This window comes from Schistocerca cancellata, chromosome 2, assembly GCF_023864275.1.
Source record: "Schistocerca cancellata isolate TAMUIC-IGC-003103 chromosome 2, iqSchCanc2.1, whole genome shotgun sequence".
In the NCBI taxonomy this organism is placed as follows: Eukaryota; Metazoa; Arthropoda; class Insecta; order Orthoptera; family Acrididae; genus Schistocerca; species Schistocerca cancellata.
In genome coordinates, this window is record NC_064627.1 from 760,141,150 (window position 1) to 760,168,894 (window position 27,745).

At 38.2% G+C, this 27,745-nt stretch overlaps 1 protein-coding gene across 1 annotated transcript in view; it reads left to right on the forward strand.

Annotated features, from left to right (window-relative positions):
- The window catches only part of LOC126162588 (ATP-binding cassette sub-family C member 4-like), a 166,760-nt gene that overhangs the window by 91,581 nt on the left and 47,434 nt on the right, over positions 1-27,745 (forward strand). Inside the window, exons 13-18 of the mRNA XM_049919190.1 lie at positions 875-1,089; positions 13,338-13,711; positions 15,244-15,323; positions 16,130-16,280; positions 22,892-22,998; positions 26,131-26,251. Of these exons, the coding sequence (XP_049775147.1) occupies positions 875-1,089; positions 13,338-13,711; positions 15,244-15,323; positions 16,130-16,280; positions 22,892-22,998; positions 26,131-26,251 (1,048 nt within the window). The remainder of the gene's footprint in view (positions 1-874; positions 1,090-13,337; positions 13,712-15,243; positions 15,324-16,129; positions 16,281-22,891; positions 22,999-26,130; positions 26,252-27,745) is intronic.

A 27,745-nucleotide genomic window follows, 5' to 3' on the forward strand; every position in this document is an offset into this window, starting at 1 on the left:
GGAAAGTTTGAAAGTATGCAATAGTTTTAACATTTTTCTAGTTGTCACACTTTTGTTTTCAGTAATCATCAAACATACTTTTTCTTACACTGTTAGTGTGAAAGGGATCTGTTTCTGTTTTAGCTATAATACTCTCTACAAATACTTCATCATACTCATCAGAGCCTACACACAATGCAAACATCCAGTCAACCTGTAGCCCACTGTTGTCAGTAGGCTTCATACCTATTATTTACAGCCTTGATCAACACAAAGAATAGAAGGCCATTTTGCACTTCACTTAACACTTGCCTGATATCAACACAATAGGCAGTTCTTAAAAAATGCTAAGCTTGTTTTAAGTTACATTAAAAGAAGAAACTGACTATTGTGTGCTGGTCTTGATCTCATGCTGTAAGAGCAAAAAAATGTTTGTTCAAAAATGGTTTACAAATGATCTGAACAGTTAAAACACTTATTTTGATGGTAACAAGTTTCGGTCACTGTTTGATCACCCTCACCCATGATGGTAGGCGGTGGCTCTGAATGGAGAAGGTGTTGCAACTCCATGGACGTCAACTGGAATTAATGTCCATGGAATCACAACACCCACTCCATTCACCATCACCACACACTATCACAGTATGGTGGTCGAAGGATGATCAAATTCTGACCAAAATTGGCTACTATCGAAATAAATGCTTCTGCAGTTGAGACTGTTTATAATCCATTCTTAAAGTACTTTAACCCAGGCAACTGTTTCTCCATGAGAAACGTTCTCAAAAATTACTAAAATGTTAGTAACATGTTGTTTTTTTAGTTTTCTTTAAACAGACCAAAAGCATGAAAATAACATCTGTTTCTGTGAAGTAATATTACTCATTATTTTTTCAAGAGCGCATCTTCATACCACGGATCCCTGATAGAAGAAGAAGAGGATGAAGAAGCACCAGACATGATGGAAGCTACAACTAAAGGAGTGGTGAAAAAGTCCCCATATGTTGGCTACTTCAGATCCGGAACCAACTACTTCGTCATTTTTATGATAATTCTGCTCTTTGCTTTGGCTCAAACCCTTGCCAGTGGATCTGATTACTTTATTTCTTATTGGTTAGTCCTAAAAATTTACACTGATAAGTTATGTATTACAAATGTGTGTGGTTGTCGTAGCACTAGCTTATGTCTTTTCAGTGACAACTTCTGTGTGGTGTCTGGAGTGAAGCCTATATCCTTCATATGTGAATTTTGGTCCAATAATTTTCCTGATTTTTTTTCTTTCTCCTGTGAGGATCTTCTCTCAGTCACCCTTGGTGAGTAGCATCAGAGTCTCGCAGGTGTATAGCACCTCAGGTTTGATTACAGTATGTGGTGATGAATTTTGAAGGAGGTGATAGACATTTTTTGTTGTAGATACCCTGTGTTTTGTATAACCTGGTGTTCTGCATGATTTTCTCCTTTCCTGTCAGTTTGAGCACTTCCCCTAGGTATTTAAAATGTGTTACTCTGTGAATCTTGCCATATTTTGTGTTTAAATTCACTAAGTTGAATTTTGTGCAGAAGAACTCTGTGTTTTGGAAGGAGATCTGTAGCCCTACTTTTTCTGAGCACTCTTTGAGTACTTCTACCTGCCTGATTGCTGTTGTTTAATTGTCTGCAAGTAGTGCAAGGTCATCTGCGAAGGCTAAACAGCCAACTTCCAGTTCATCCTTGGGTCGTCCTAGTTGCATTGGCTTCTAGTATCCTTGTAATTTCAGCTCTTTCTCTCATTCCTTAATGACTTTGTCCAATTCTAGGTTGAAGAGGTGTAGTGAGAGACCATCACCTTGCTGCATGCCTGCCCTGAACTCAAGAGGTTCAGAGGTTTCCCCTCTAAATTTCACTTTTGATGTCGTGTTTGTCAGTGTCAGTTTGATCAGCCACAAAAAAGTGTCTTGTTGTCCAGACCTTGTTTGTATAGGATTTTGAACAATGACTGGTGGTCAACAGAATCATACACTTTCTTAAAGTCAATAAAATTCATATGACTGGCATATTTCTGATTTTTTTTATTTTCAGCATAATCTTCAAATTGATGATTTGTTTTGCACAGGAGCAACCAGGTCAGAAGCCCCGCCTGGTACTTGCTAATCTTGTGTTCCAGCTGGTCCTGTGTCCTTCTGAGTAGTCATGCTGAAAGGACCTTGTATGTGACTTGTAGAAGGGAAGTGCCCCTGTTTACATCTGTGCAATCACCTTTTTTATGTAATAGGTGAGTCAGTGAGCATTTCCAGTCACCTGGCAGCTTTTCTGATATCCAGATGTCTGTGATAATCTGTGTGAGTTCTGTAAGAGAGTGTGGTCTGAAGTTTTTCAGTAGCTTGGCCACTATACCATCTTCATCAGATGTTCTGTTGTTTTTGAGTTTGAGGATGTGTCTGTGGACCTCCTCTTGTGTTAGGGGTGGTGAGTCTGTGTGCTTCTCTGCCAGTTCTTCATCTAGGAATCTCTCTGTGGGTTCTGGGCAATTCAAAAGTTCTGAGAAATACTGTGCCAACACCTTGCAGTTATCCTTTTCTGTCAGTGCCAATTTTCCATCACTTTTCCTGAAGCAGAGGTTCAGTGGTGTGTATCCTCGGATTTGCCCTGACAAAGATCCTTTAGAAATCTCTTGTGTTGTAGTTACAGAAATTGCCCGCTATGGAATCTAACTGTTCTTTCATGAATTTTCTCTTGGATTGCCTGATAATTTTTGAGGTTCTTTTTCATTTTTCATTGAAAGCCTGTAAATTTTCTGGGGATTTTTTTCTATTGTATTTCTGGTATGCAACTTTCCTAGTGACAAGTGCATTCTCGCAGTTGGTGTACCATCAATGCTGTTTGGTGTTCTTCTTCAGAGGAATGAGGGCTCGTGCTTTTTCTGTGATTTTTCAGTGTAAATTTTGCCAGTCATTTACACGTTCTTTTTCCCATGATTCTTTCACTTCAGATTCTGTGATTTTTCTTTGTGTCAAATTTTGGTAAGGGGGATCTCTTTCTGTACTGGATAAGAGATTGCCACGTAGTAGATTCGGAACTCACACAACTGCTTGACTGGTGAGTACCAGGTTTTCTGTTTTCTGGGGTCTTTTCTGAGGGATGTCAACATGAGCTTGAGGTTGTTCTGTTGGCAGATTTCTATGAGCTGTGTGCCATTTTTGTTAGTAAATTTTTGTGCTGGATAATTGCTGACTGTTTTCCTGCATCGTTTTTATCCGCCAATCTGTGCCTTAAAGTTGCCCAGGAGGAGTTTGACCTCATCTCTGGGGACTTTGGAGATCACTTTCTCAAGGGTAGACCAGAATTTTCCTGAGACCTGTGGGTCTTTCATATTACTCTGGTTAGTGGGCGTGTGTGCATTGATCAGTGTGTACTTTTTGTTGGCGCACTGAACCTGCATAGTCACTGAGTAGCGCAACATGTGTTTTCATTGGTTGATCAAACAGAAAGAGCTTTCCTGTATGCAGGGCCACCATCTTATAAGCTACTTAGGTTACAGTGATGAGATTTGTGTGTGTTATGTGAATGTATTTCTGTGAACACTGTAATTCTTTATGCAAGTCAAATTTGTTCATTTGTTTTACATACCACACCTTACATTCCCCAGTGTTAACCTTCATCTTATGGGCAGCCATGTTAACTGTGCCATAAGTATTAAACCTATCCATAAAGAACAGTATCTACAATTTCAAAGTTGTCATCCATGCCTTTTCAACTGTCTCATCCATAACTCTTTCCATTATGTTAGCTGCTCAAAAATTTGACAGTGTCCTATCAAAGGAGCATTCCATGTGTTACATGATGCTCAGTAGTTGTAAAGTATAGCCTGGATCACAATAACAAAGTGATCCATAATGGCTCTGAGCACTATGGGACTTAACATCTATGGTCATCAGTCCCCTAAAGTGATCCATAGCTGAGGATAGAAAGGGGAGATGTTGTCAGTTTGCCATTATGGGAAAGTGCAATATGTCTCTTGTAACAGCAGCTGTGTTGTCCATACTGTATTCCATGTTAAAATACAATGTTCAGTTCACTTTACAGGATCATAGTAGTCTCTCTACTTTCCCAACCAATAATATGGTTATATTTAAAAATTTCATAAAAGAAACACACCACATAGAAAAACAAGTCATATAGGAACAAATCACAACAGTTATGTTACTGGTCATAACTGACATCTACAGCTAGCTGATGACCTGCAGCTGAGGCAGCAGAGCAGTATGAAAACTGCTCTTATTGGTTGTTGCTTTGGTAAACTAGATGTCAGTCACTTTGTTATTCTGGTGCAGGTATGGTTACCATCATTGCCAAGACTATGATTTACTAAAATTATGAACTGAAGGGCTATCAGTATCCTTCTACATTCAATTTTTTCATTGAAATAAAATATTACATTCAATATTTTCATTGCAATGAAATATTCTAATTGAAATAAAATAATTATGACTGAAAATATAAGGGAAATAAAGAGAGCTGGACAAAAGAGTGAGCAAGCTGTTTTGTGACAGTGTGAAATAGGAGCATGAGCCCTATGTCTGTAATCAATGTTTTACTCCAATTTATCAACTTCAGTCATTTTTAACTATAAACACATTGAGAGCTTCCTGTTACTACAAGGCACCTTTTAGCTCCTCTTCCCTGTAATGCATCAAATGATCAAGTGTTAATTCCCCCTTCACCAAAATAACAAAAAAGATTTGTCTTCTGAAGGATTTTTGCTTCATATGAATGGTGATATCCAAAGCAGTCATTTCTGTGTCTACAGTGTGGGGCAATTGAAAGTGACCCATAGACTGGAGTTCCAGGGTACAAAGAAACACAGCAGAGGAAATGAAATACGGTACAAACCTGACTACTGTAGATGTTGAAAGTAAACACCATACATCACTTGGCACTTTTGGGCCCTCGTCAGCAAGTTGCTGCAGAGAATCAAAGCTTAACTGCTAGAATTGGTGCAATCTCATCCAAAATTTCCTGCTGAAGTTCTTGAAGACTATGAGGATTGTTGTGATGCTCCTTAGGCTTGGAGGCTCCCCACACAAAATAATCACATACTGACAGATCAGGTGACCTGGGCGGCTAACTAGGGTGGTGACCAGGCTGACCTCTGCTAACAACTCTGTCAGGGATGATGACTGTATAAATGTGTTCCAAGGTTGAGTTGGCTGCATGAGCAGTTGCTCCATCTTGTTTGAAGTAACTGTAGGTCCTTTCCTCCTCTGTTAATGCTGCCATAAACAGTTTCAAACTGTTGGCAATGCAACATGCCAAAGTCAGCATCTGATGCAAAAAGACGGGACCAATAATGCAGCGTGCAGACACTGTGCACCAAACCCCTACCTTGTGATAATGCAATTGTGTTTTGTGGAAGTTACTGCTGAAAACCTGTGATTCTGTGAGTTGACATAACCACTCAGGTAAAACCTGGCTTCTCAGACATAAAGAACAGATCCATGTCCAAGCCATTCATGGTTATCTTAGGAAACAGCCACTCACAAAATTGGAGGTGCTGAGGAGAATGACACTCATTGCTGGCACTTTTTGCAAATTAAACTTCTCGGCAAACTGACCACACTCTTTCCAAGACTTTTTTGTGATGTAACTTTCCACAATGAACACTAGCTGTTCGACTGAGAGTAACAGCATCTCCTTTGCACTGCTCCAATCACACTGACACAGTCCACACTATGGTCTGAACTTGTGTGGATCATGTGGTGGGCATACACATGGTGCACATGTCACAGAGTGTGATTATATCTGCACATTTATGTCCAATTGTATCCACTCATCCAGGCCAATTTTATTTCCCGCACCCTGCAGTTATACTCTTTTTTGTTCACTAGGCATAGCCCAATATAAATTAATTCAACACAAAAGTAGGTGAAATCTCGGCTATTTAAAAGAAATTTCAAGATATTTGTCTAGTTTAAGGGTTGTTAATGACACATACCTCAATGTAACAGTGAATATAGATGTTTATCAATTCTTCTCTTTCTCATTGAGTCTATCATAATTAATTCAGTATTCATATCTTGGAAGTCAGTAGTAATTAAAAATTATTTTAACATTCTTAATGACAATATTATTAGAAGAACAGATTGCTGCTCACCATGTAGGAAGATGTTGATTTGCAGATAGGCACAGCAAAAATCCTGTCAAACAAGTAAGCTTTCGGCCAAAAGGCCTTCTTCTGAGTTAGGCAACATACACACAGACACTTGCACAAATGCAACTCACACACACATGACACTGTCTCTGGCTGCTGAGGCCAGTTCCTAGTGATACAATGGCAGTGTAAGATTGCTTCTCTCCATTTGCCTTCCTTGCTGTCACCTACCACAAAACAGTCAGGCATCAATGAAACTATTGCTTCGCAAGAGTGTACCTGTAAAATACATAACAATACCCTCATAAAAAATTAGTTTACCATTGGAAAGACCAGATTAACATCTGATATAGTGCAAAAGTTCCTTGAAACAACAAACAACTGATCTTTTCAAAAACTAACATTTGGTTATGACATCAGCAAACTAATCAAGGGCTCAAACTCAGTCCTACCACATACAAATCAGATTAATCAGAACAGGTCTATAGAGGGTTCATAGCACAGAACTTGTGTTAATTTCACACAGGATCATAGTGTGCAACAAAAAAAAAAAAAAAAAGACAAGCAAAAAAAACCTACTTGTACTAAAAGTAAACATTAATAATAATGTACCAAGTTTAACCACAAAGTTCAGTTTGGCAAATTTCAAATTTGAAAATCATTCTCTGCTGCATTGGGGAATTATTTTCTAGGGCAATGTTGTTGTAGTGGTCTTCAGTCTGAAGACTTGTTTGATGCAGCTCTCCGTGCTACTCTATCCTGTAGAAGTCTCTTCATATCCGAGTAACTACTGCAAACTAAATCCTTCTGAATCTGCTTACTGCATTCGTCTCTTGGTCTCTCTCTATGATTTTTACCCCCCTTCCTTCCCTTCAGTACTAAATTGGTGATCCTCAGAATGTGTTTTACCAATTGATCTCTTCTGCTAGTGAGGCTGTGCCACAAATTTATTTTTTCCCAATTCTAGTTATGTGACTTAACCACCTAACATTCAGCATTCTTCTGTAGCACCACATATCAAAAGCTTCTATTCTCTTCTTGTCTAAACTGTTTATCATCCATGTTTCACTTCCGTACATTTCTACACTCTATACAAATATTTTCAAACAGACTTCCTGACACATAAATCTATACCTGATGTTAACAAATTTCTGTTCTTCCAATATGCTTTTCTTGCCATTACCAGCCTATATTTTATATCTTCTCTGTTCAATCATCATCTGGTATTTTTCTGCTCAAATAGCAAAACTCATCTACTACTTTAAGTGTTTCATTTTCTAATCTAGCTCCCTCAACATCACCTGATTTAATTTGACTACATTCCATTATATTAATTTTGCTTTTGTTGATGGTCATGTTATTCTCTCCTTTCAAGACACTGTCCATTCTGTTCAACTGATCTTCCAAGTACTGTGCTCTTCGTGACAGAATTACAATGTCATCAGCAAACCTCAAAGTTTTTATTTCTTCTCCCTGGACTTTAATTCCTGTTCCAAATTTTTCTTTTGTTTCCTTTACCGCTTGCTCAGTATACAGACTGAATAACACTGGTGATAGGCTACAATCCTATCTCACTCTGTTCTCAACCACTGCTTCCCTATCATGCCTCTCAACTCTTATAACTGCCATCTGGTTTCTGCACAAATTGTAAATAGCCTTTCAATCCTTGTGTTTTACCCTGGCTACCTTTAGAATTTGAAAGAGAATACTCCAGTCAACATTTTTCTATTAAGTCTACAAATGCTTTAAATGTAGTTTTGCCTTTCCTTAACCTATCTTCTATGGGAAGTTGTAGGGTCAGTATCGTCTCATGTGTCCCTACATTTCTCTGGAATCCAAACTGATCTTCCCAAGGTTTTTCCATTCTTCTGTAAAGAATTCATGTTAGTATTTTGCATTTGTGTCTTATTAAGCTGATCATTTGGTAATTTTCATACCTGTTAGCACATGCTTTCTTTAGAATTGTGATTACTGCATTTTTCTTCAAGTCTGAGATTATTTCACTTGTCTCTTACATCTTGCACATCATATTGAAAAATATTCTCATGACTGGCTCTCCCAAGGCTATCAGTAGATCTAACAGAATGTTGTCTACTCCTTGGGCCTTCTTCTGACTTAGGCCTTTCAGTGCTCTGTCAAATTCTTCATTCAGTATCATATATCCTATGCCATATTCATCTACATGCTCTTCCATTTCCATAATAATGCCCTCAAGTACGTCTATATACTCCTTCCACATTATTGCTTTCCCTTCTTTGCTTTGCTTGCTCGAAAAATGGGAGTGTCCACAACAAACTCACTGTGAAGCTGTATAGGAAAGACCAACAGTTTGTCACCAAGAATGTTGAAATAAACATCCTGGTTCATGTTCTTGGAGACTAAATGAGTGGGCTCATGTCATGGTATAAAAAGTACTACCCAAAACACCACAGAAACACCTCTAGCCTAAACTGTTTGCTCCATTCAGATTGGGTTCAATGCCTCATCAGACCATACGTGTATTCAGTGTCTTGCAGTACAGTCAAAATTACAACCTGTTTGGCCACACTACACACCTCCAGCCAGCTACTGTCCAGATGATATGTTGTTTGGCCCACTGAAGATCTACAGCTGTATGTATTACAGTGAGCAACAGATTCCTATGTGGTATCTAACTCAAAATGTCCACTGCAAGCATTTTGCACCACAATGTTTGCTCAGAAACTGATGAGACTGCTGTGCATTCACTGACACTGGCAATTTCTGTCAGAAGTGAAACTAGTTGTTGTTGACAAATTAGACTTGTGTATCCAGTCCCTGGTTTTTCTTTTTTATCACTGTTGTTCTTATGCCACATTACATTGTTATGGTATTCCTTGTAGACTCTAATATTTTGCAACAATACATCAATAAACTGGGCAACTTCATTCATTGTGTGGTCAAGGGCAAATCCAAATACAATAGCTCCTCCCCCAAACATTTTGCAAACAATACATCAATAAATTGGACAAACTTCATTCACCATGGGATCATGGGCAATTCCAAATACAAGAGCTCATTTCTGTCATTCAGTCACATGACAAAGTGATCCATCTTACTGTGCTGATACCATACCATTTAACTGCCATGACATACTGAGCAATGAAGTTCACATGACCACCTTGTACCAGTTCTACACAATCCACAAAGATGCTATTTCATTCTTTTAAGGGGATGAGTATCATTTTGTCTGGTGAGCTTATTTTCTCATCAAATGCAAGAACTAAGAATATTATGTCAAATACATGCATTAATTCCTTACAAATAACTCATAAGATATTGGAATTATTGTCACGTCTCTGTCCATTCACTCCTCAATGATATTTTTTGCTGAGCATTTAAAAAAATGTTCTGCTTGAGCTGGGACTTCCATGATCTCAGCACAAAAACATGCTTTTAGAGGCAGAATCATTGTCTAGGATTCAGAATGAGTTTCTTATTGCTGAAAATGTTTTCAGTGTGCTTCCATGAGACATAAAGAGGGAAACTGGGAACTCATAAAAAAATACATGATTAGCTAATTCTTCTACAAATTATCTAGTTGTTTAAACTGAAGTTTCCTATTATTAAGTGTGTGACTTTTAGAAATATTCATCATAACCCCTTTCCTGTTGTTACACATGCAGATAATTTTTATTCTCTGAGAATTTTTAGTTTGATCAAGTAGATATTAACTAAGCTAGCAGTAGGAGATGAAATGCAGCTGTGTAACATAACTGAAAAAGAGGTACTATACTTTTTATTTATTTATTTATTTCCCAAAGTTGTCTAATCCCTGCTAATTTCTCTGTGTTAAATTTAGGCTGAGTAAGCACAAAGTGCTTTGCAAAAATTTACTGATACTTTCAGTGCCATTTTTGTTAACATATAAATTGACTCATTCCACATTCTCAGTTGTTCACTTTCACAAATGGGTTTGTAGAACATAAAGGACAAGTGACTGCTGGGGAAATGAAATGGGAAATTTTTCATTTTCTCGTTTGGTAGCACTGTGTAAGGTGCATACAGGCAATTCCATATTCTTTATAGATGCCTTTAATTGTGTTATCTGTGCCTCTGTTGACAAATGTTTGCACTTGATTTAATTTATGTTCGGAACAGCATTTGAACTGCTGACACCACATGTTAGTGTGAGAATCATCATCTGAGACTCTGTATATGGGTTAGAAACCTATGGAACTGACATGATGTGTTTGAGCATCACATGTAACGTTGTGAACGATAAACAAGCACTGTATATGACACACAGTGAGGACACTGAAGGGTACATTACATTTATCAGGTAATCTAGACAGACAGGCAAACAATTAAAAACATTGTTTCTCAAGCCATAAACCACATGAAATTGTAACAACAGCGATTATAATGCTTTATAATTTACTACCAAACAGGTGTGGTTTCAAAAACACTGTTGCTTGAGAAGATGGAAGCTTGACTCTATGACAATTGATTTTGCTGTAGCCATACACACAGCTGACTACATTTTGAAAACCATATTCACTGGTAATGAAAAACTGTGCTTTTTCCATAAACCCTAAATAAAAGGGCACTCATCTGAATGGAAAATGAGAAAATACATTTAAAAAACATATCAAGAAAAGTAGGTAAAGTAATTGTGAAGGTAGAGGTCCACTGTCAGCTACAGGACACTATCAGAAACAAAATTCCTTAAAAATGCAGGAAACAGATTATTTTTTCATGGCAGTACTCTCACACATTGGTCATAATTACTTAAAATCAGAAGTTCCAAGAATTATTTTACTATATTGGAACCCCCACTGGAATTGTAACCTCCTGGCAGATTAAAACTGTATGCATGACTGGGACTCAAACCTTACTGACTTGTCTACACACAAGTCACAACCTAGCTTCACAGCTTTAATTCTGCCTGATCCTCTTTCCAGTCTTCCAAACTTCACAGAAGCTTTCCATAATACAAGGGTCCAGATTCAAGTACATGGGCACCACATAGTTTTAATCTGCCAGGAAGTTTCAAAACATTGCATATTCCGCTCATGGGTGAAAGATTAATTCTGGATTCGTCGTAGTTGCCTAACCTCACTCATAATAATTTTTACCTGTTAATGTTGTGCGAAATGCTACTGAGGGGCCATTATTTCATGAATCCTGAAAAAAAGATGGAAAATGAAATGGAGAAACTGAATGAATTTTTTGACAAATGGTTGCCATATAAGAGTATCTTTAACACTTATGAATGGTGTTGCAATATGTGTGGGCACTACATCAAGGAAAATGTAGCTTAAGCTTAAGTAAGTACGAGGTGCATTCTCCGATTTTTTTTCTCTGGACTGGAAAGAGATAGAAACATGTGCATTGTTTTAAAATAAGGGCGCGTTCATTCTCAATACATCCCAGAGATGGCAGCACTGTATGGCAGATGGAATTTTACCGCCAGCGGTGAGAATGAGAACTATTTTAAATACTTAAAATGGCGACGTTTTCCTTACTTGAACAGCGTGCAATCATTGTTTTCTGAATTTGCGTTGTGTGAAACCAATTGAAATTCATCGACAGTTGAAGGAGACATGTGGTGATGGAGTTATGGATGTGTCAAAAGTGCGTTCATGGGTGCGACAGTTTAATGAAGACAGAACATCATGTGACAACAAACCGAAACAACCTCGGGCTCGCACAAGCCGGTCTGACGACACGATCGAGAAAGTGGAGAGAATTGTTTTGGGGGATCGCCGAATGACTGTTGAACAGATCGCCTCCAGAGTTGGCATTTCTGTGGGTTCTGTGCACACAATCCTGCATGGTGACCTGAAAATGCGAAAAGTGTCATCCAGGTGGGTGCCATGAATGCTGACGGACGACCACATGGCTGCCCATGTGGCATGTTGTCAAGCATGTTGACGCACAACGACAACATGAATGGGACTTTCTTTTCGTCGGTTGTGACAATGGATGAGACATGGATGCCATTTTTCAATCCAGAAACAAAGCGCCAGTCAGCTCAATGGAAGCACACAGATTCACTGCCACCAAAAAAATTTCGGGTAACCGCCAGTACTGAAAAAATGATGGTGTCCATGTTCTGGGACAGCAAGGGCCTAATCCTTACCCATTGCATTCCAAAGGGCACTACGGTAACAGGTGCATCCTACGAAAATGTTTTGAAGAACAAATTCCTTCCTGCACTGCAACAAAAACATCCGGGAAGGGCTGCGCGTGTGCTGTTTCACCAAGACAATGCACCCGCACATCGAGCTAATGTTACGCAACAGTTTCTTCATGATAACAACTTTGAAGTGATTCCTCATGCTCCCTACTCACCTGACCTGGCTCCTAGTGACTTTTGGCTTTTTCCAACAATGAAAGACACTCTCCGTGGCCGCACATTCACCAGCCGTGCTGCTATTGCCTCAGCGATTTTCCAGTGGTCAAAACAGACTCCTAAAAAAGCCTTCACCACTGCCATGGAATCATGGTGACAGCGATGTGAAAAATGTGTACATCTGCAGGGCGATTACGTCGAGAAGTAATGCCAGTTTCATCGATTTCGGGTGAGTAATCCTTACCCATTGCGTTCCAAAGGGCACTACGGTAACAGGTGCATCCTACGAAAATGTTTTGAAGAACAAATTCCTTCCTGCACTGCAACAAAAATCGGAGGCCTTAGAACTTGAATGCAGCTCGTACTAGAAATATTTTGATCTAATGGGATTACATTTTCCTGGAGACATAAAAGTCTCATCTCTACCTTCGATATGGACAGAAGCTGAAGTAATGCATCATACTTTGTGCCAAGACTGTAACTTGAACCAGCTGTAGAAGCCCCAGTGCCTTAGTGATGTAGTGATTGGCACATCTGCCTAATAAGCAGGAGACCTGGTTTCAAGCCCTGGCCTTGGCACAAAGTATGATGTGTTACTTCAGCTTCTGTCCTTGCGGAAGATAAATATTTTGTTTTAACTAATTTCAGAAATCTTTACAGTGAATTCCCAATTGTCTTTCTATTTGTACAGTAGCTGGAATGCTGCAGTGAAATACTGCTTTGCAATGCAGATATCATGTATGTGAAGGTACCCATATATCTGTTTTACTTTCCATTTCAGTAAAAGGAATTGCAGTATCAAAAAGTGCAATTTTGTTTTTCAATTAAATATAAGTTTTAAAATAATGTCATGAGATTAACATTCTTAACATTCTGAAATCAGAACATAAAAAGTAAATACCATTTCTTTTTTTTCAGGACTACACAAGAAGAGACTAGAATGATGTATATGCAGAAATTGAACAGTTTACTTGATACAAACAGTTCTGCTGTTTATGATGAGTTACTGACTGAAAATAACATGACAAGCCTGGGAAATAAATCATTTAATGTAATGGAGTTTGTAACTACTAATAATGAAACAAATCAAGATAGTCTGTCGAGTGGATTGTATGAAACCGAAACTCTTATTTACATGTATGTGGCAATTATTGTAGGACTACTTATCATTGCATTCACTCGCTCTCTTACCTTCTACAATATCTGTATTAAAGCATCAAGGAAACTTCATGATACAATGTTTACTAATTTGATGAGAGCACCTATGCGGTTTTTCAACACAAATCCTTCAGGTAATTATCTAAAAGTCATATACAAAACAATAAGTGTTATGTGATTTAGATGGCTATAGTTGCATTTACTGGGTAGTCATTTTATAAAAATATCAGCTAGTGCTAAAATGTGTTACAGTAAATGGCTTTAGGAGTAATACAGATTTCTGTTAAGTCACAGACTTTGGCTAAAGGTGACAGACAGCAACCACAAGCAATGCAAAAGAATATCCAAAAAAAGCTTCATATTATTATGATACCATCGAAAGCATCAATAGATGCCTCATGTATTATGTTTCATTATTTTAAATTAAAAGCTTTTCAACATTACCCGTGGCAGTGTGCAGTCTTACTCAACAATCTTTCATGGTTTTTAACACTGTATTTTGGTTTTGATACTGTTATGCACAACATAATGAGAAATTTTGTTCAAGCACATGAAATTAAATATACCAGATTTGAAATTATTGTTTGTCTGTAATAGAAGTCTGTTATTAATTATCTGTAGAAAACAAGCATATATCATGGATAAAAAAATGTGTACAGTTTCAACTAAGATATTTAGGTACTAATGACACCCCATCCGGGCCTCATGTCTATAACTAAATGCTGAAGATAACACCAATAAACCAAAAACGAATCAAAGTCAAAGAAGGAAATAAGAATTCAATGAATTAGCAGAAACAAGTCAACAAAAATTGTGACAATATATTCTGAGATTAACTGTGAAAGTAATATCGTTGAGAAGCTATCTGTGGATGAGAATTACAAAGAGGAAAAGAAGAGGAATGTAGCATCAATTATGAACTTGTGGATGGCTAGAACCTACAGTATATCTGAAACTTAGTTATTGTCTCCAGACACCAGTACTGGTGCTCGTGTAGTGTTTGGTATCAAGATGACTTTACCATTGAAATAAGCACTGTTACGTTCTACAGCTTTTTCAGGAATAGAATTTTTATTGTTAGCAGAGGACATATTGGAATAATTAATTCATTGCTCTTGCTCTTTCACATCGTGCTTTTCCTTTTTCAATCACCAGTCTTGATTTTCTTTACAATGAATACACTATCCACTAAGTTTTGAAAGTGAATGAATTATCATCTCTTGCTTATTTTTATGAACTATTAACTTTACTCCTATGAATAAGATGATAAGTAATGCCAAAATAATAAAATTATACCATAATATTAGCTATAAAATGCCATCATCTGTTACTAAGCATTAATTCCATCATTATAAGTTTCAAGTGAACAATAGTTAGTAATTAGCAATGAATTCTGTAGCACTGAAACATGGACACTGCGTTTTGACTGGTGGTGTTCTAACATTGTCCTAATAGAAAATAATGCTTAAACCTGAATGACACAGTAAGTATGGGTTTGTGGCACCCAGAGAAATGAACAGTGTCATTTAATCAGGCAAAAAATGTAATTTTTTTAATAATTACCAGACACATAAACAAAAATTTTCTGTGATTTGAATATGTGAATTATTTTGTTCCAGTATCATTTACGCTTCTACTCACTTTTTTTGTAAACATTCTGTTTCAGGCCGTATACTGAATCGGTTTTCAAAAGACATGGGTGCAATTGATGAAATTCTTCCAAAGGCTATTTTGGATGCTACTCAAGTTAGTATTTCATGATGGATTTTTATTAAATTAACTGCATTGCAGATATGATGTTTTTACGATGTGTTGCAAAATTATTCAAGCTACAGCTTAGAAATTATAATACAGCTCTTAACATCAATGGTTTTACTGATGATACTTGGTTTTTTTTTTTTTTTCATGTCATCATAATCGAAAAAAATCATATTCATCAAAATTAACTCTATTTTTGAATTTATGCCAAAGCTGAATTTGATCATATAAACTACTACACATTAGAAAGTACAGAATTTTGCTGATTACTACACTAATGATTTGTTCCAGTAATCAAAAAGGCTGCAGTTGGTAACTACCAACTACCATGTGCAAAGGTACATATAGTTCAGCATTGGTGTTTCACCATAATCAAAAGAAGTATTAATATCTAACTATAGATAGTTACCATGTGCTGATCTCATAATTGATGTGTCATTTATATCTATGATTGTGTGAGGTGTAATATGGTAACAGAGATTTGATTTGAGACCTTGAGTTAGATCTCAGTGATCTTCATGAATTTTTGAAAAAACAATATAGCAACCAAATATTTAATCAGGCTGCCTTATAGTACTAAGAGACTCTTTATAAGAGACAGACTGATAGACAGAGAGCACCTCTGATTATCCATTCCACTCTTTAAATGCGTTAACATGTGGTGAATATAATTCTTTTAATCATTTCACTACTTGTGCTGTTATCTGAATGTCTTTTTCCACTGTTTTACCATTTATAATTATGTTGCATGATCAATAATTTCTCTGACTGTTTGTTTCTTTTGTAAATTCCAGATTATTATGACTGTATGTGGATCATTAATTATAGCAGTGATCATCAACTGGGTGTATCTTATTCCTATTATTGTCATGGGTTTACTCTTTTGGTTCATGAGAAAAATTTATCTGAGGTCGTCAATGAACATTAAACGACTGGAAGGAATGAGTGAGTAAGATACATAGTATATAGATATAAGTTGGCAGAGGCAACAATTTTTCAGAGCTGTAATTAATGTGAACATTATATTAGTCCCATGCACGTGCAGAGTAGTTCTGAGCCAATGAAGACAATTGTGACTGATTTTCTTATTTATTTCATGGTATTGCAAGAATTAAATTCTGTTCTTGATGACAATTTTAAGAAAGGAAATTCTGTGATTAGAGTCAGGGGACCATGTATTGCCAACCAGATGTCTTGTATATGTCATCATATGGTGTCATTCTGATGTAGTGTGGAGGAGCCTGAGGCCAGCACACCTCTCTCCTAGCGTTTATGGGCTTTCCAGATCATGGAGGCATTACTTCTTATTCAAGTAGCTCTTCAACTGTCACCATGAGGCTTAGTGGACTCCATTACAGTCTTCCCGCCAATGGAAAATCTCTGGTAGCACCGGGAATTGAACCTAGGTTATTTGCATGACAGTCAGTTACACTGATCATTCAACTACCAACAACTGTCACATTTTTGTTAACATAATGCTTCCCTTTACTGTTGTTTGCACAAAGAGTATCAAGACAGTTGATTTAATATTGCCTATCAATAAGAGGAATAAATAGTTTATTCATTGGATGACATTCAATGACAGAAAAACCAATCAAAATCGACAAGATGAAATGAGATGAGAAAAAAGTAAATGATACATACAGAAATAAATTAATGCCAAGTAAATAAAAGCAAACAAATATAATTTCATATACTGTACAAGGCAGCAGGTGGAGTGAAATTTTTATACAAGCAATGAAAAAGTTCTAATACTAGGTTCAACATATTACTTGTCGTCTTTGAGTAATAATTGCATTATTAAGCTTGAAAATGGGGTATTTTGGGAATAACTGTCTTCTGGAATATATATATAATGGGGTATTTTGGGAATAACTGTCTTCTCAAATAATATTTACCAAACGAGAAAGCGCTGGTAGATAAACACAATAAAAAAACACAAACACACACAGAAATTTCAAGCTTTCGCAACCAATGCAGTTGCTTCATCAGGAAAGAGCAAAGGAGAGGAAAAGCCCACATCCTTTCGTCTTTCCCTCTCCTTCCCTCTTTTCTGATAAAGCAACCATTGGTTGCGAAAGCTTGAAATTTGTGTGTGTGTTTGTGTTTTTTATTGTGTCTATCTACCAGCACTTTCTCGTTTGGTAAGTCACAGCATCTATGTTTTTTAATATATTTTTCCCATGTGGAATGTTTCTTTCAATAAAATAGAAAGAAACATTCCACATGGGAAAAATATATTAAAAACAAGGATTCCATGACTTACCAAACGGGAAAGCGCTGGTAGATAGACACAATAAAAAAAACACACAAAAACACACACAAAATTTCAAGCTTTCACAACTAACGGTTGCTTCGTCAGGAAAGAGGGAAGGAGAGGGAAAGACAAAAGGATGTGGATTTTAAGGGAGAGGGTAAGGAGTCATTCCAATCCCGGGAGCGGAAAGACTTACCTTAGGGGGGAAAAAGGACAGGTATACACTCACACACACACACATATCCATCCACACATATACAGACACAAGCAGACATATTTAAAGGCAAAGAGTTTGGGCAGAGATGTCAGTCAAGGTGGAAGTGCAGAGGCAAAGATGTTGTTGAATGACAGGTGAGGTAAGAGTGGCGGCAACTTGAAATTTGCAGAGGTTGATGCCTGGTGGATAATGGGAAGAGAGGATATATTGAAGGGCAAGTTCCCATCTCTGGAGTTCTGATAGGTTGGTGTTAGTGGGAAGTATCCAGATAACCCGGACGGTGTAACACAGGCCTCAACCTCTGCTAATTTCAAGTTGCCGCCACTCATACCTCACCTGTCATTCAACAACATCTTTGCCTCTGCACTTCCACCTTGACTGACATCTCTGCCCAAACTCTTTGCCTTTAAATATGTCTGCTTGTGTCTGTATATGTATGGATGGATATGTGTGTGCGAGTGTATACCTGTCCTTTTTTCGCCCTAAGGTAAGTCTTTCCGCTCCCAGGATTGGAATGACTCCTTACCCTCTCCCTTAAAACCCACATCCTTTCGTCTTTCCCTCTCCTTCCCTCTTTCCTGATGAAGCAACTGTTGGTTGCAAAAGCTTGAAATTTTGTGTGTGTGTTTGTGTGTTTTTTTGTTGTGTCTATCTACCAGCGCTTTCCCGTTTGGTAAGTCATGGAATCTTTGTAAGACTGTCATGATTGGCACACTTTCGGAGCCAGTGGCTCCTTCTTCAGGCAGACTTGGTGAGACCTCCAGCATACAGGGTAATGGAATTCTAGTCACTGCAGAGGTGCAGTAGATGGATGATCAGAATATCAAGGAGTGGTGTGAAAGGGATTACAGCTGTCAAAATGCAGGTATGATTGATAGTTAGTGGACAGAAGTGTGATGGAGCCATCAGAGAGGTGGAGGTCATTGTCCAGGAAGGTGACATTTTGTCCTGAGGAGGACTGGGTGAAGCAAATGTGAGAAATGTATGTTGAAGCTATGTGGAATTGGAGTAGAGTATCATTGCTCTGATTCCAGATCATAAAGTCATCATTCATGAACCTAAACAAGACAGGAGTATGGGGAGGCTAGGAAGGTTTCATCCAGATGGCCCATACATGTAATAGCATAGGAGGGAGGGTGCCATGTGGCTGCCCTTGGCTCTGCCTCAGATTTGTCTGGATGTCTTCTCAAAAACTAAGAGGTATGTGTGAAGATGTAATTAGTTAGATATATATGGATTGAGGTGGTGGGTTTATGCTCCTCTGCCACCAAACTGCCCTCTGGTTACCTTCTACAAATTCCTTACTTCTAACGTGGCCTCACCATCCTTCCACATTTCCTTTCCCAAGAACAGAAACTTCACAACCAAAGAAAGAACAGCCATCCACAATCTCAGCAAGACAGACCAATATTTAATCATCCTCCCCACAGATAAAAGCTCCACCACCATCATAATGAATTGCAGCTATTATTTGACATTAGGGATCTGTCAATAGTCTGACACCTCCATCTACAAGCCCAGCCAGAGTGATCCCTAATATGTGTATGTATACTTTAGCTTGAAAGAGGATTTAAGCTAGTGAAGTTTTCAGTGCTGTTTATGTGTTTGTTGAAAACTCAGTGCCTATCCTATTAGATGAATTGTTACATTCACTTCTATATTACTCTAATTTTCTAACAGTTTCGCTCTTCTTAAATCTCCTGTTACATGGGTTAGTACAGTTTACTTCTACAGATGAGCATTTGAGTTCATATCACTCTCATACAGCTCTGAGGCATATTTACCAAATGTTTAATTAAAAGCTTACACTGACTGGAAGTTAGAAATGACTAAATATTGTATCAGTGGCCTTTATTTTACTAAATAATTTTTTTGTAAAATGAAACAATGGAAAACTCCAGGTAGGAATATCAACAATGTAGGAAAAAGACATCTTGCTTACCATAAAGAAGATCTGTCAAGTTGCGGACAGGCATGATTAAAAGACTCTCACATGTTGCTTTTGGCCACAGCCATTGTCAGTAAACACACACACACACACACACACACACACACACACACACACACACACACACACACACACATGATCGCCAACACCAGCAGTGGCATTCCGGCCCAAGATGCTGGAGTTGGCGGTTGTGTGTGTGTGTGTGTGTGTGTGTGTGTGTGTGTGTGTGTGTGTGTGAATGTTTTGCGTGTGTCTCTCATTAATGATGATGGCTGTGCCAAAAGCTACATTTGAGTGTCTTTTAATCCTGCCTGTCTGCAATCTGACATGTCTTTCTTGTAAAATGGTATTGTACACTAGGGCTAAAATTAAATGAAATGATTGTATGACAGTGATGTCTGGTAGGTCCCACCAGGAGAAGTTCAGCTGCTGATGTGCTAGTCTTTTCAGTTGATGCCACAATGGGCAAGTTGCACGTCCATGATTACAAAATGATGATAAGGACAACAGACCACACAGTCTCCGAGTGGAGAAAATCTCTTACCTTGCTGGAAATCAAACCCGGGCCTGCTATATGGCAGTCAGACACGCTGACCACTTAGCTAAGGGAGCAGACACATTGCGGTTTGCACTGTTTTAAACAGAGTGGTCTTGTATTCAGGAGGATGGAAGCTCCAATCTTCATCCAGCTGTCATGATTTAGGTTTCCTGTGGTTTACTGCCCATTATTTTTATGCACATAACGAACACTTAGTTACATAAGGGTATAACTGAACCCAAATATGGCGATAGAATGGGATTAAAGTATCCTCTGATAAAAAAAAAAAAAATATTATTAGTATCCTCCACGTTGTTACCTATCAAAAAAGGAACAAATATGTAGTGAACATACAGGGTGAAAAGTATTTAAACCGACAAACTCTGGGAGGTTGTAGGGGACATCAAAACAAATATTTTTCCCTGATGTCATATTTTTCTATGAGGAGTATTTAAACCAGTAGAGGAAGATTTCTCTGGCAGCAAATTAATGAAACCAACAAACACTTTTCCACTTTTTTATGACCAAGAGACAACACATTAACACAACCCAATTTCAATTACAATAGATTTTCAAAAATGCCTCCATTGACACATAAACAAAGGTTACACCATTGGATCATGTTCTGTCGGACACGCAAAACCCCAAGCATATCCTGAATTGTTCCTGCTGCTACTATCCGAGCAACCAGATTCTCTTCTGATGCAACAGGAGTTGCATAAACAAGGTTGTGCATCTATCCCCACACAAAAAAGTCCAGAGGGACATGTCTGGGAATCAAGCAGGCCATGGTACAAGACCAGCTCTGCCAATCCATGTTTCTGGGAACCATCAGTCCAGGAATCGACGCACATGAGGACTGAAATGTGTCGGTGCCCCATCATGTTGGAACCACATGTGTTGTCTTGTAGGGAGCGGGATGTCTTCCAGCAGTTCTGGCAATGCTCTGGTGAGAAAATTGTAATAGTGCCTACCATTTAATGGCCTAGGTAGCAGATACAGCCCAATTAAACAGTCCCGAGCAACACCGACCCACACATTAATGAAGAACCACACTTGATGAGCGATAGTAACTGTGGCATGTGGGTTATCCTCACTCCAATCATGCAAATTGTGCATGTTGAAGACTCCATCACGCCCGAACGTTGCTTCATGGTAAACAACACAGAGGATGGAAATGTAGGATGCATTTCACACTGCTCCAGGTACCACTGTGAAAACTGTGCTCTGGGTGGATAATCAACTGGTTCCAGGTTGTGGGCACGCTGTAAGTGATATGGAGGTAACAATTGCTCTCAAAGGACTGTCCTTACATTTGTCTGTTTCATTCGCATGTTATGTGCAATTGCACGAGTGCTGATTGAAGGATCCCGCTCCACATGCACCAAGACAGCTTCCTCAAACTGCAGCGTTCTTACCATGCAACTGCGTCCCTGTCTGGGTAATTTGCTAAATGACCCAGTCTCATACAGATGCCAGTACATAGCAGCAAAAGGTTGTATGATGCAGGATACGGTGATTAGGATATTGTTGTTGATAAACCCATTGTGCAGCTCGTCTATTGTGGTGCGCTATGTAGTACCACCAACCATATCAGTATACTCACTCCAGGTGTATCGCTCCATTAGTAAACAGAGACAATGCACTACTACACTGGTGGACAGCAGTTGCATACAACTGAAGAGTGTAATATGCCTTCTAACAACTAAAGAGTGTAATACAACCTCTAACAACTGAAGAGCGTAATACGGCCTCCGCCAGTTTAAATAATCCTCATAGGAAAAGATGACATTAGGGAAAAGTATTTGTTTTGATGCCTCCTACAACCCCCTAGAGTTTTTCGATTTAAATGCTTTACACCCTGTATGTGTTTACAGAGAAACTAAAATTTTACTAGGAGAGTTATTTAATACAGTTACACAAAATCAGATGCAGTTCCCAGACTGTAGATGTGGCACAAATGAAACTCAATATTTCAGTTTCACTTACCACCTAATTCAATGGAAACCAATAAATAATGTGAGCAAGCATACAAACTGAAAATAAATGATTAAATTCATACCAGCATTTAATAGATTTACTCAGACATTTCAAGCACTACCAATAAACATCATTACAGTCCCTGACTTACTCTAAACTTGATATTCAATTTATCCTGTCATCAAACCAGTGATATGGATCAATTTCTCCTCCACCTTTGAGTTCTGAAATTCATCTATAGAAGTTATATGGTTGTGTAACCTTAAAAATACTTTCATGTGCTAACTTTTTTTTAATTTAACAGAATATAACACTTTCAAAATCTAAGTGGTCCGATTCGATCTCATAGATATAGTTTTGGTATAAATTAGAACTGTAATTGTTGTCACAATCACTGTCAGTTCATTTAAAGCCTCCTGTAGTGTTAGTTGACTTTCATCTCTGTTTCATTGTCAGGTGTCTCCAGTTTTTAAAAAAAGTAATTTATAAAACTATTGACTGATTATGCACTGTAGGTATTCTGCATCATATGAGTTTTTTTAAATATTTATTTCTAATTCTGAGTGTTAAATTTCGGTTTTCCTGCAAATAAATACAAGCTATAATTTCATTTCAGCTAAGAGCCCCGTATTTACTCATCTTCTTGCAACTCTGCAAGGACTTACTACCATAAGAGCCTATGGTGCTGAAAGTATACTGAGAGACGAATTTGACAAACATCAGGTAATACATTCCAGAAAAGTACAAAGATACAGTGTGTGGCTTCTATTATTATTTTATGGGATATTTCTCATGACCACTTGAAAAAAAGTCAAGTACATACAAGCATATCTTGTTTACGGTTCATACTAACAACTCACTTCATTTTTATTTTCCTGGTGTTCAAACCAACTGATATGGGACAAACCCAAACAATGTGCATATTTGTTGGGATGTACCAAATTAATTAAACTAGATGTAATTTTACATTAAGAGTATCAGTAACCAGGAAAGTTGGTGAAAGGAGCCTAACTTTAGACTGTAGTAATACATGAAACCACAAACGAAAATATTCAATTATGTAACTTGTAAAACATTATCTTTGCTATGATGGATTGTAATATGAAATGATTACAGCTTTGCTGTTGGGACCAGAACTTCTACACCTTGTAGTCGGCAAATATCTGAGATTTAAAAAAAATACAATTTGTATATTAGAAATTTAGGATGGAAGAGCTGATTTAATAAAAGTACTTGCAGATCATTTGCAACTTTTTTTTAAGGAAAAAAGGGGTAGTGTTTCTTAACTTGATGCCTGTTGGGAGGTGGGATGTTGTTTCTAGTATCACTGTCATGTTGCTTCAGAATTTGTGAAAGGCAGCACTGTAAAACAAGTGAACTTGATTATACTGGGTGTCATGTCTGATAAGCTTGTAAGGGAGACTCTATTGAGGAACAATTGCTAAGAAATATACTGAATATTTTGCATTGTTTCCATGTTAATTAGCATTGAAGTTAGCCAATCAGATTGTTGTGCACACATATTCAAGCAGCCCACCACAGACGGTGTCACCAAACATGTTCTTTGCTTGGTTTTTAAAAAACTGAATTTGAGAACAATACAAAAATTGGACATTGGACAGTAGGAAGAATCAAACCTAAACCAAAGGCTGAGCAGTCTCATGAGCTATCACCTATGCTATGCAACTGACACTAATTGCAACGGGTGGGTCACTTAAATATGTGTCACAATGTACCTAATTTATTGTTAACAATTACTTCTTAGCACATCCTACACTGTAACATCTTTAAAAGCTTTTCACACTGTTTATGACTACACTTTATAAAGGCAGCCCATGGACAGAAATATGAATTGGCAAAATGGCTTCACAGTGCTCAGATTACCTTCTTCGACATTTTGACAATTTAAAAACTAAGTGGGGTCTCTGGGCTGTTACCCCAGGAAAACAGGATTCAAGTATGGTATGGAGGAAAACCTTAAATGAATCTGTAGGTGGTTTTCTTTTGAGTGGTTTATTTACTACTTAGTTATTGATTATTTATTTATTTTTGACCTCATAAAATTGTTTTTACTGTGCAATTTTAGTAATGCTGCTGCATATATTTTTCAGTACAATCGATTAATTATGAACAGTAGGCATGAACAACATGCCCCTCCTTCCCTACCTTCCTTGTCCTCTGTAATAAAAGAACCTTTCCAAAGGCTATAAATGTTTTTCTGCAGTTATCTGTGTCTGTTGATGGTGCATGGAATTTTACCTCCTGAACATACACTACTGGCCATTAAAATTGCTACACCAAGAAGAAATGCAGATGATAAACAGGTATTCATTGGACAAATATATTATACTAGAACTGACATGTGATTACATTTTCACACAATCTGGGTGCATAGATTCTGATAAATCAGTACCCAGAACAACCACCTCTGGCTGTAATAATGGCCTTGATACGCCTGAACATTGAGTCAAACAGAGCTTGGATGGCATGTACAGGTACAGTTGCCCATGCAGCTTCAACATGATACCACAGTTCATCAAGAGTAGTGACTGGCATATTGTGATGAGCCAATTGCTCAGCCACCATTGACCAGACATTTTCAATTGGTGAGAGATCTGGAGAATGTGCAGGCCAGGGCAGCAGTCTAACATTATCTGTATCCAGAAAGACCTGTACAGGACCTGCAACAGGCAGTCGTGCATTATTCTGCTGAAATGTAGGGTTTCGCAGGGATCAAATGACGGGTAGAGCCACGGGTCGTAACACATCTGAAATGTAATGTCCACTGTTCACAGTGCCATCAATGCGAACAAGAGGTGACAGACATGTAACCAATGGCACCCCATACCATCATGCTGGGTGATACGCCAGTATGGCGATGATGAATACATGCTTCCAATGTGCGTTCACTGCAACGTTGCCAAACACGGATGCTACCTTCATGATGCTGTAAACAGAACCTGGATTCATCCAAAAAAATGACGTTTTGCCATTCGTGCAGCCATGTTCGTTGTTGAGTACACCATCGTAGGCGCTCCTGTCTGTGATGCAGCGTCAAGGGGTAACTGCAGCCATGGTCTCTGAGCTGATAGTCCATGCTGCTGCAAATGTCATTGAACTGTTCGTGCAGATGGTTGTCTTGCAAACATCCCCATCTGTTGACTCAGGGATCGAGACATGGCTTCACGATCCGTTACAGCCATGCGGATAAGATGCCTGTCATCTCGACTGCTAGTGATACGAGGCCATTGGGATCTGCACGGCATTCCGTATTACCCTCCTGAACCCACTAATTCCATATTCTGCTATCAGTTATTGTATCTCGACCAACGTGAGCAGCAATGTCACAATACGATAAACCACAATCGCGATAGGCAACATCCGACCTTTATCGAAGTCGGAAATGCGATGGTACGCATTTCTCCTCCTTACAGGAGGCATCACAACAACGTTTCACCAGGCAACGGCAGTCAACTGCTGTTTGTGTATGAGAAATCGGTTGGAAACTTTCCTCATGTCAGCACGTTGTAGGTGTCGCCACTGGCGCCAACCTTGTGTGAATGCTCTGGAAAGCTAATCATTTGTATATCACAGCATCTTCTTCCTGTCGGTTAAATTTCGCGTCTCTACCACGTCATCTTCATGGTGTAGCAGTTTTAATGGCCAGTAGCGTAAGTACTTACCAACCATCGTATCTCATAATTTGAGAGTTAGTTCAAGTAAACTTTTCTTTCAATACAATTAAATAAATTGTATAATGAATGTAGTAAATCGTTTTGCCTACATTAGGAAATTATCTGTTAACATTAATAAGATAACAGTGAATGGTTACATTTTTACTGTATCATGTTTCAGGATTTACACACTTCAGCTTGGTATATGTTTTTGACGACGTCACAGACATTTGGATTCACATTAGATATTATGTCTACCATTTACATGGCATTCATTTCATTCAGCTTCTTATTTCTGGAAGGTATGTGTAAATTATTATTTTATAAGTTAATGCAGTTATGATCAATGATAAGAAACAGTAACTGTGCAGAAACTACTGAATGTACTCACAGTATTGGTCATTGCTTGTTTTTGCCTCAAAACATGCTGTGCTTAAAAATTAAGATTTGGTCCAGAAGTTGTCTCCATTATTTGAAAATGGTATCAACAGCAGCATCAAATCTCACATTTTTTATATTTTAATTATTTAGTAGATATATTGCCTTAATGCTTCAAGAACTTGTATTTCAAACTGTTCATCTTGCCTAATTCACTTAATGCCTTAACTTGCTTAAAACACATGACCATTCATGTTTTGCAGAGTTACTACAGTATATAAATGAGGATGGGGCCACAATGTTTTTGTACCTTACACATGTTTCTCAAATCATATTCTGGTCGTCATTATGAAGTCCACTCCATTTAGCAATGTTATTTCTAAAAAGAAATACAGTAGAACCCTGCTTTTACCTTCCCAGAATTAACGTTTTTATGGGTCTTGTCAAATTCCCTATGTCCACAATGTTAATTCGCATTCGATTTTGCGTTAACATTTTTATAATTTTCCCGCGATTCGCGCTTTATAAAAGAGTGTTCGTAGAGAAAAAACTGATGTGATTGCCGTTGGCCGTCGAGTAGTGTTTACAAACGTTACGTGGTAAATTTCTTGACACCATGGCGCTCTAGTCAGTGGATCTGAACCGGTAATTGGGTCAAAGTTGGAACAATTAGTGTCATATCTCCTGCCGCTGCCAGGGCCAACTCGGCGCGGTGGCTAACGGGAGTAACTAGATGAGTTCGAATAAAGATACCATGATCAATGACAATCGTTTCCAACCTGTCTCTACTGCACATGCGTAGCTTCGAGATTGTTGCGATCGTCATGACATCTTTGTCGAACCATATTTAGCGTGTCTCGTCGTTTGGCCGCATGTAGCGCTACTTGACACGTTCGCTAACTCAAAAGTTTTCTGCTTAAACACAGCGCCAATAACGTATTTTTTCGTGCTGAGCAAGACGAGTTTCGAGAATTTATTCTCATTGCCATCTGCAATATTTACCGGTACGTATGTATTTTTGTGGTGTTTCACAAACAAACAGTGTGTGTGATAAAAAAAAGGCATAAATACTGGACCAGGTCCACTCGAGGAGCAGTCTCAAGTCGCACCTGATGAAGGTCACGAGCTACGGGGCCGAAATATCGTGCTAGTACGACGCTGATATCTGGCAGAACACCCGACAACCCAAAATGTCAGTGTGTGTGATAGTTTGCGTATGTATGGTTTTCTACATTACTAAGGAGGCACCTGATAACAGCAAAAAGACGACTACAGTGCAAGAAATGCAGAATAACACATATTCAAAATTCAAATTTACGAATCCCTCATCTTTTTCTGAACATTGGGAACAATAAAAAATTAAATAATGGAATGCACTTTGAACTCGATTTATTCAAAATAAATTTAGCTCGTAACAA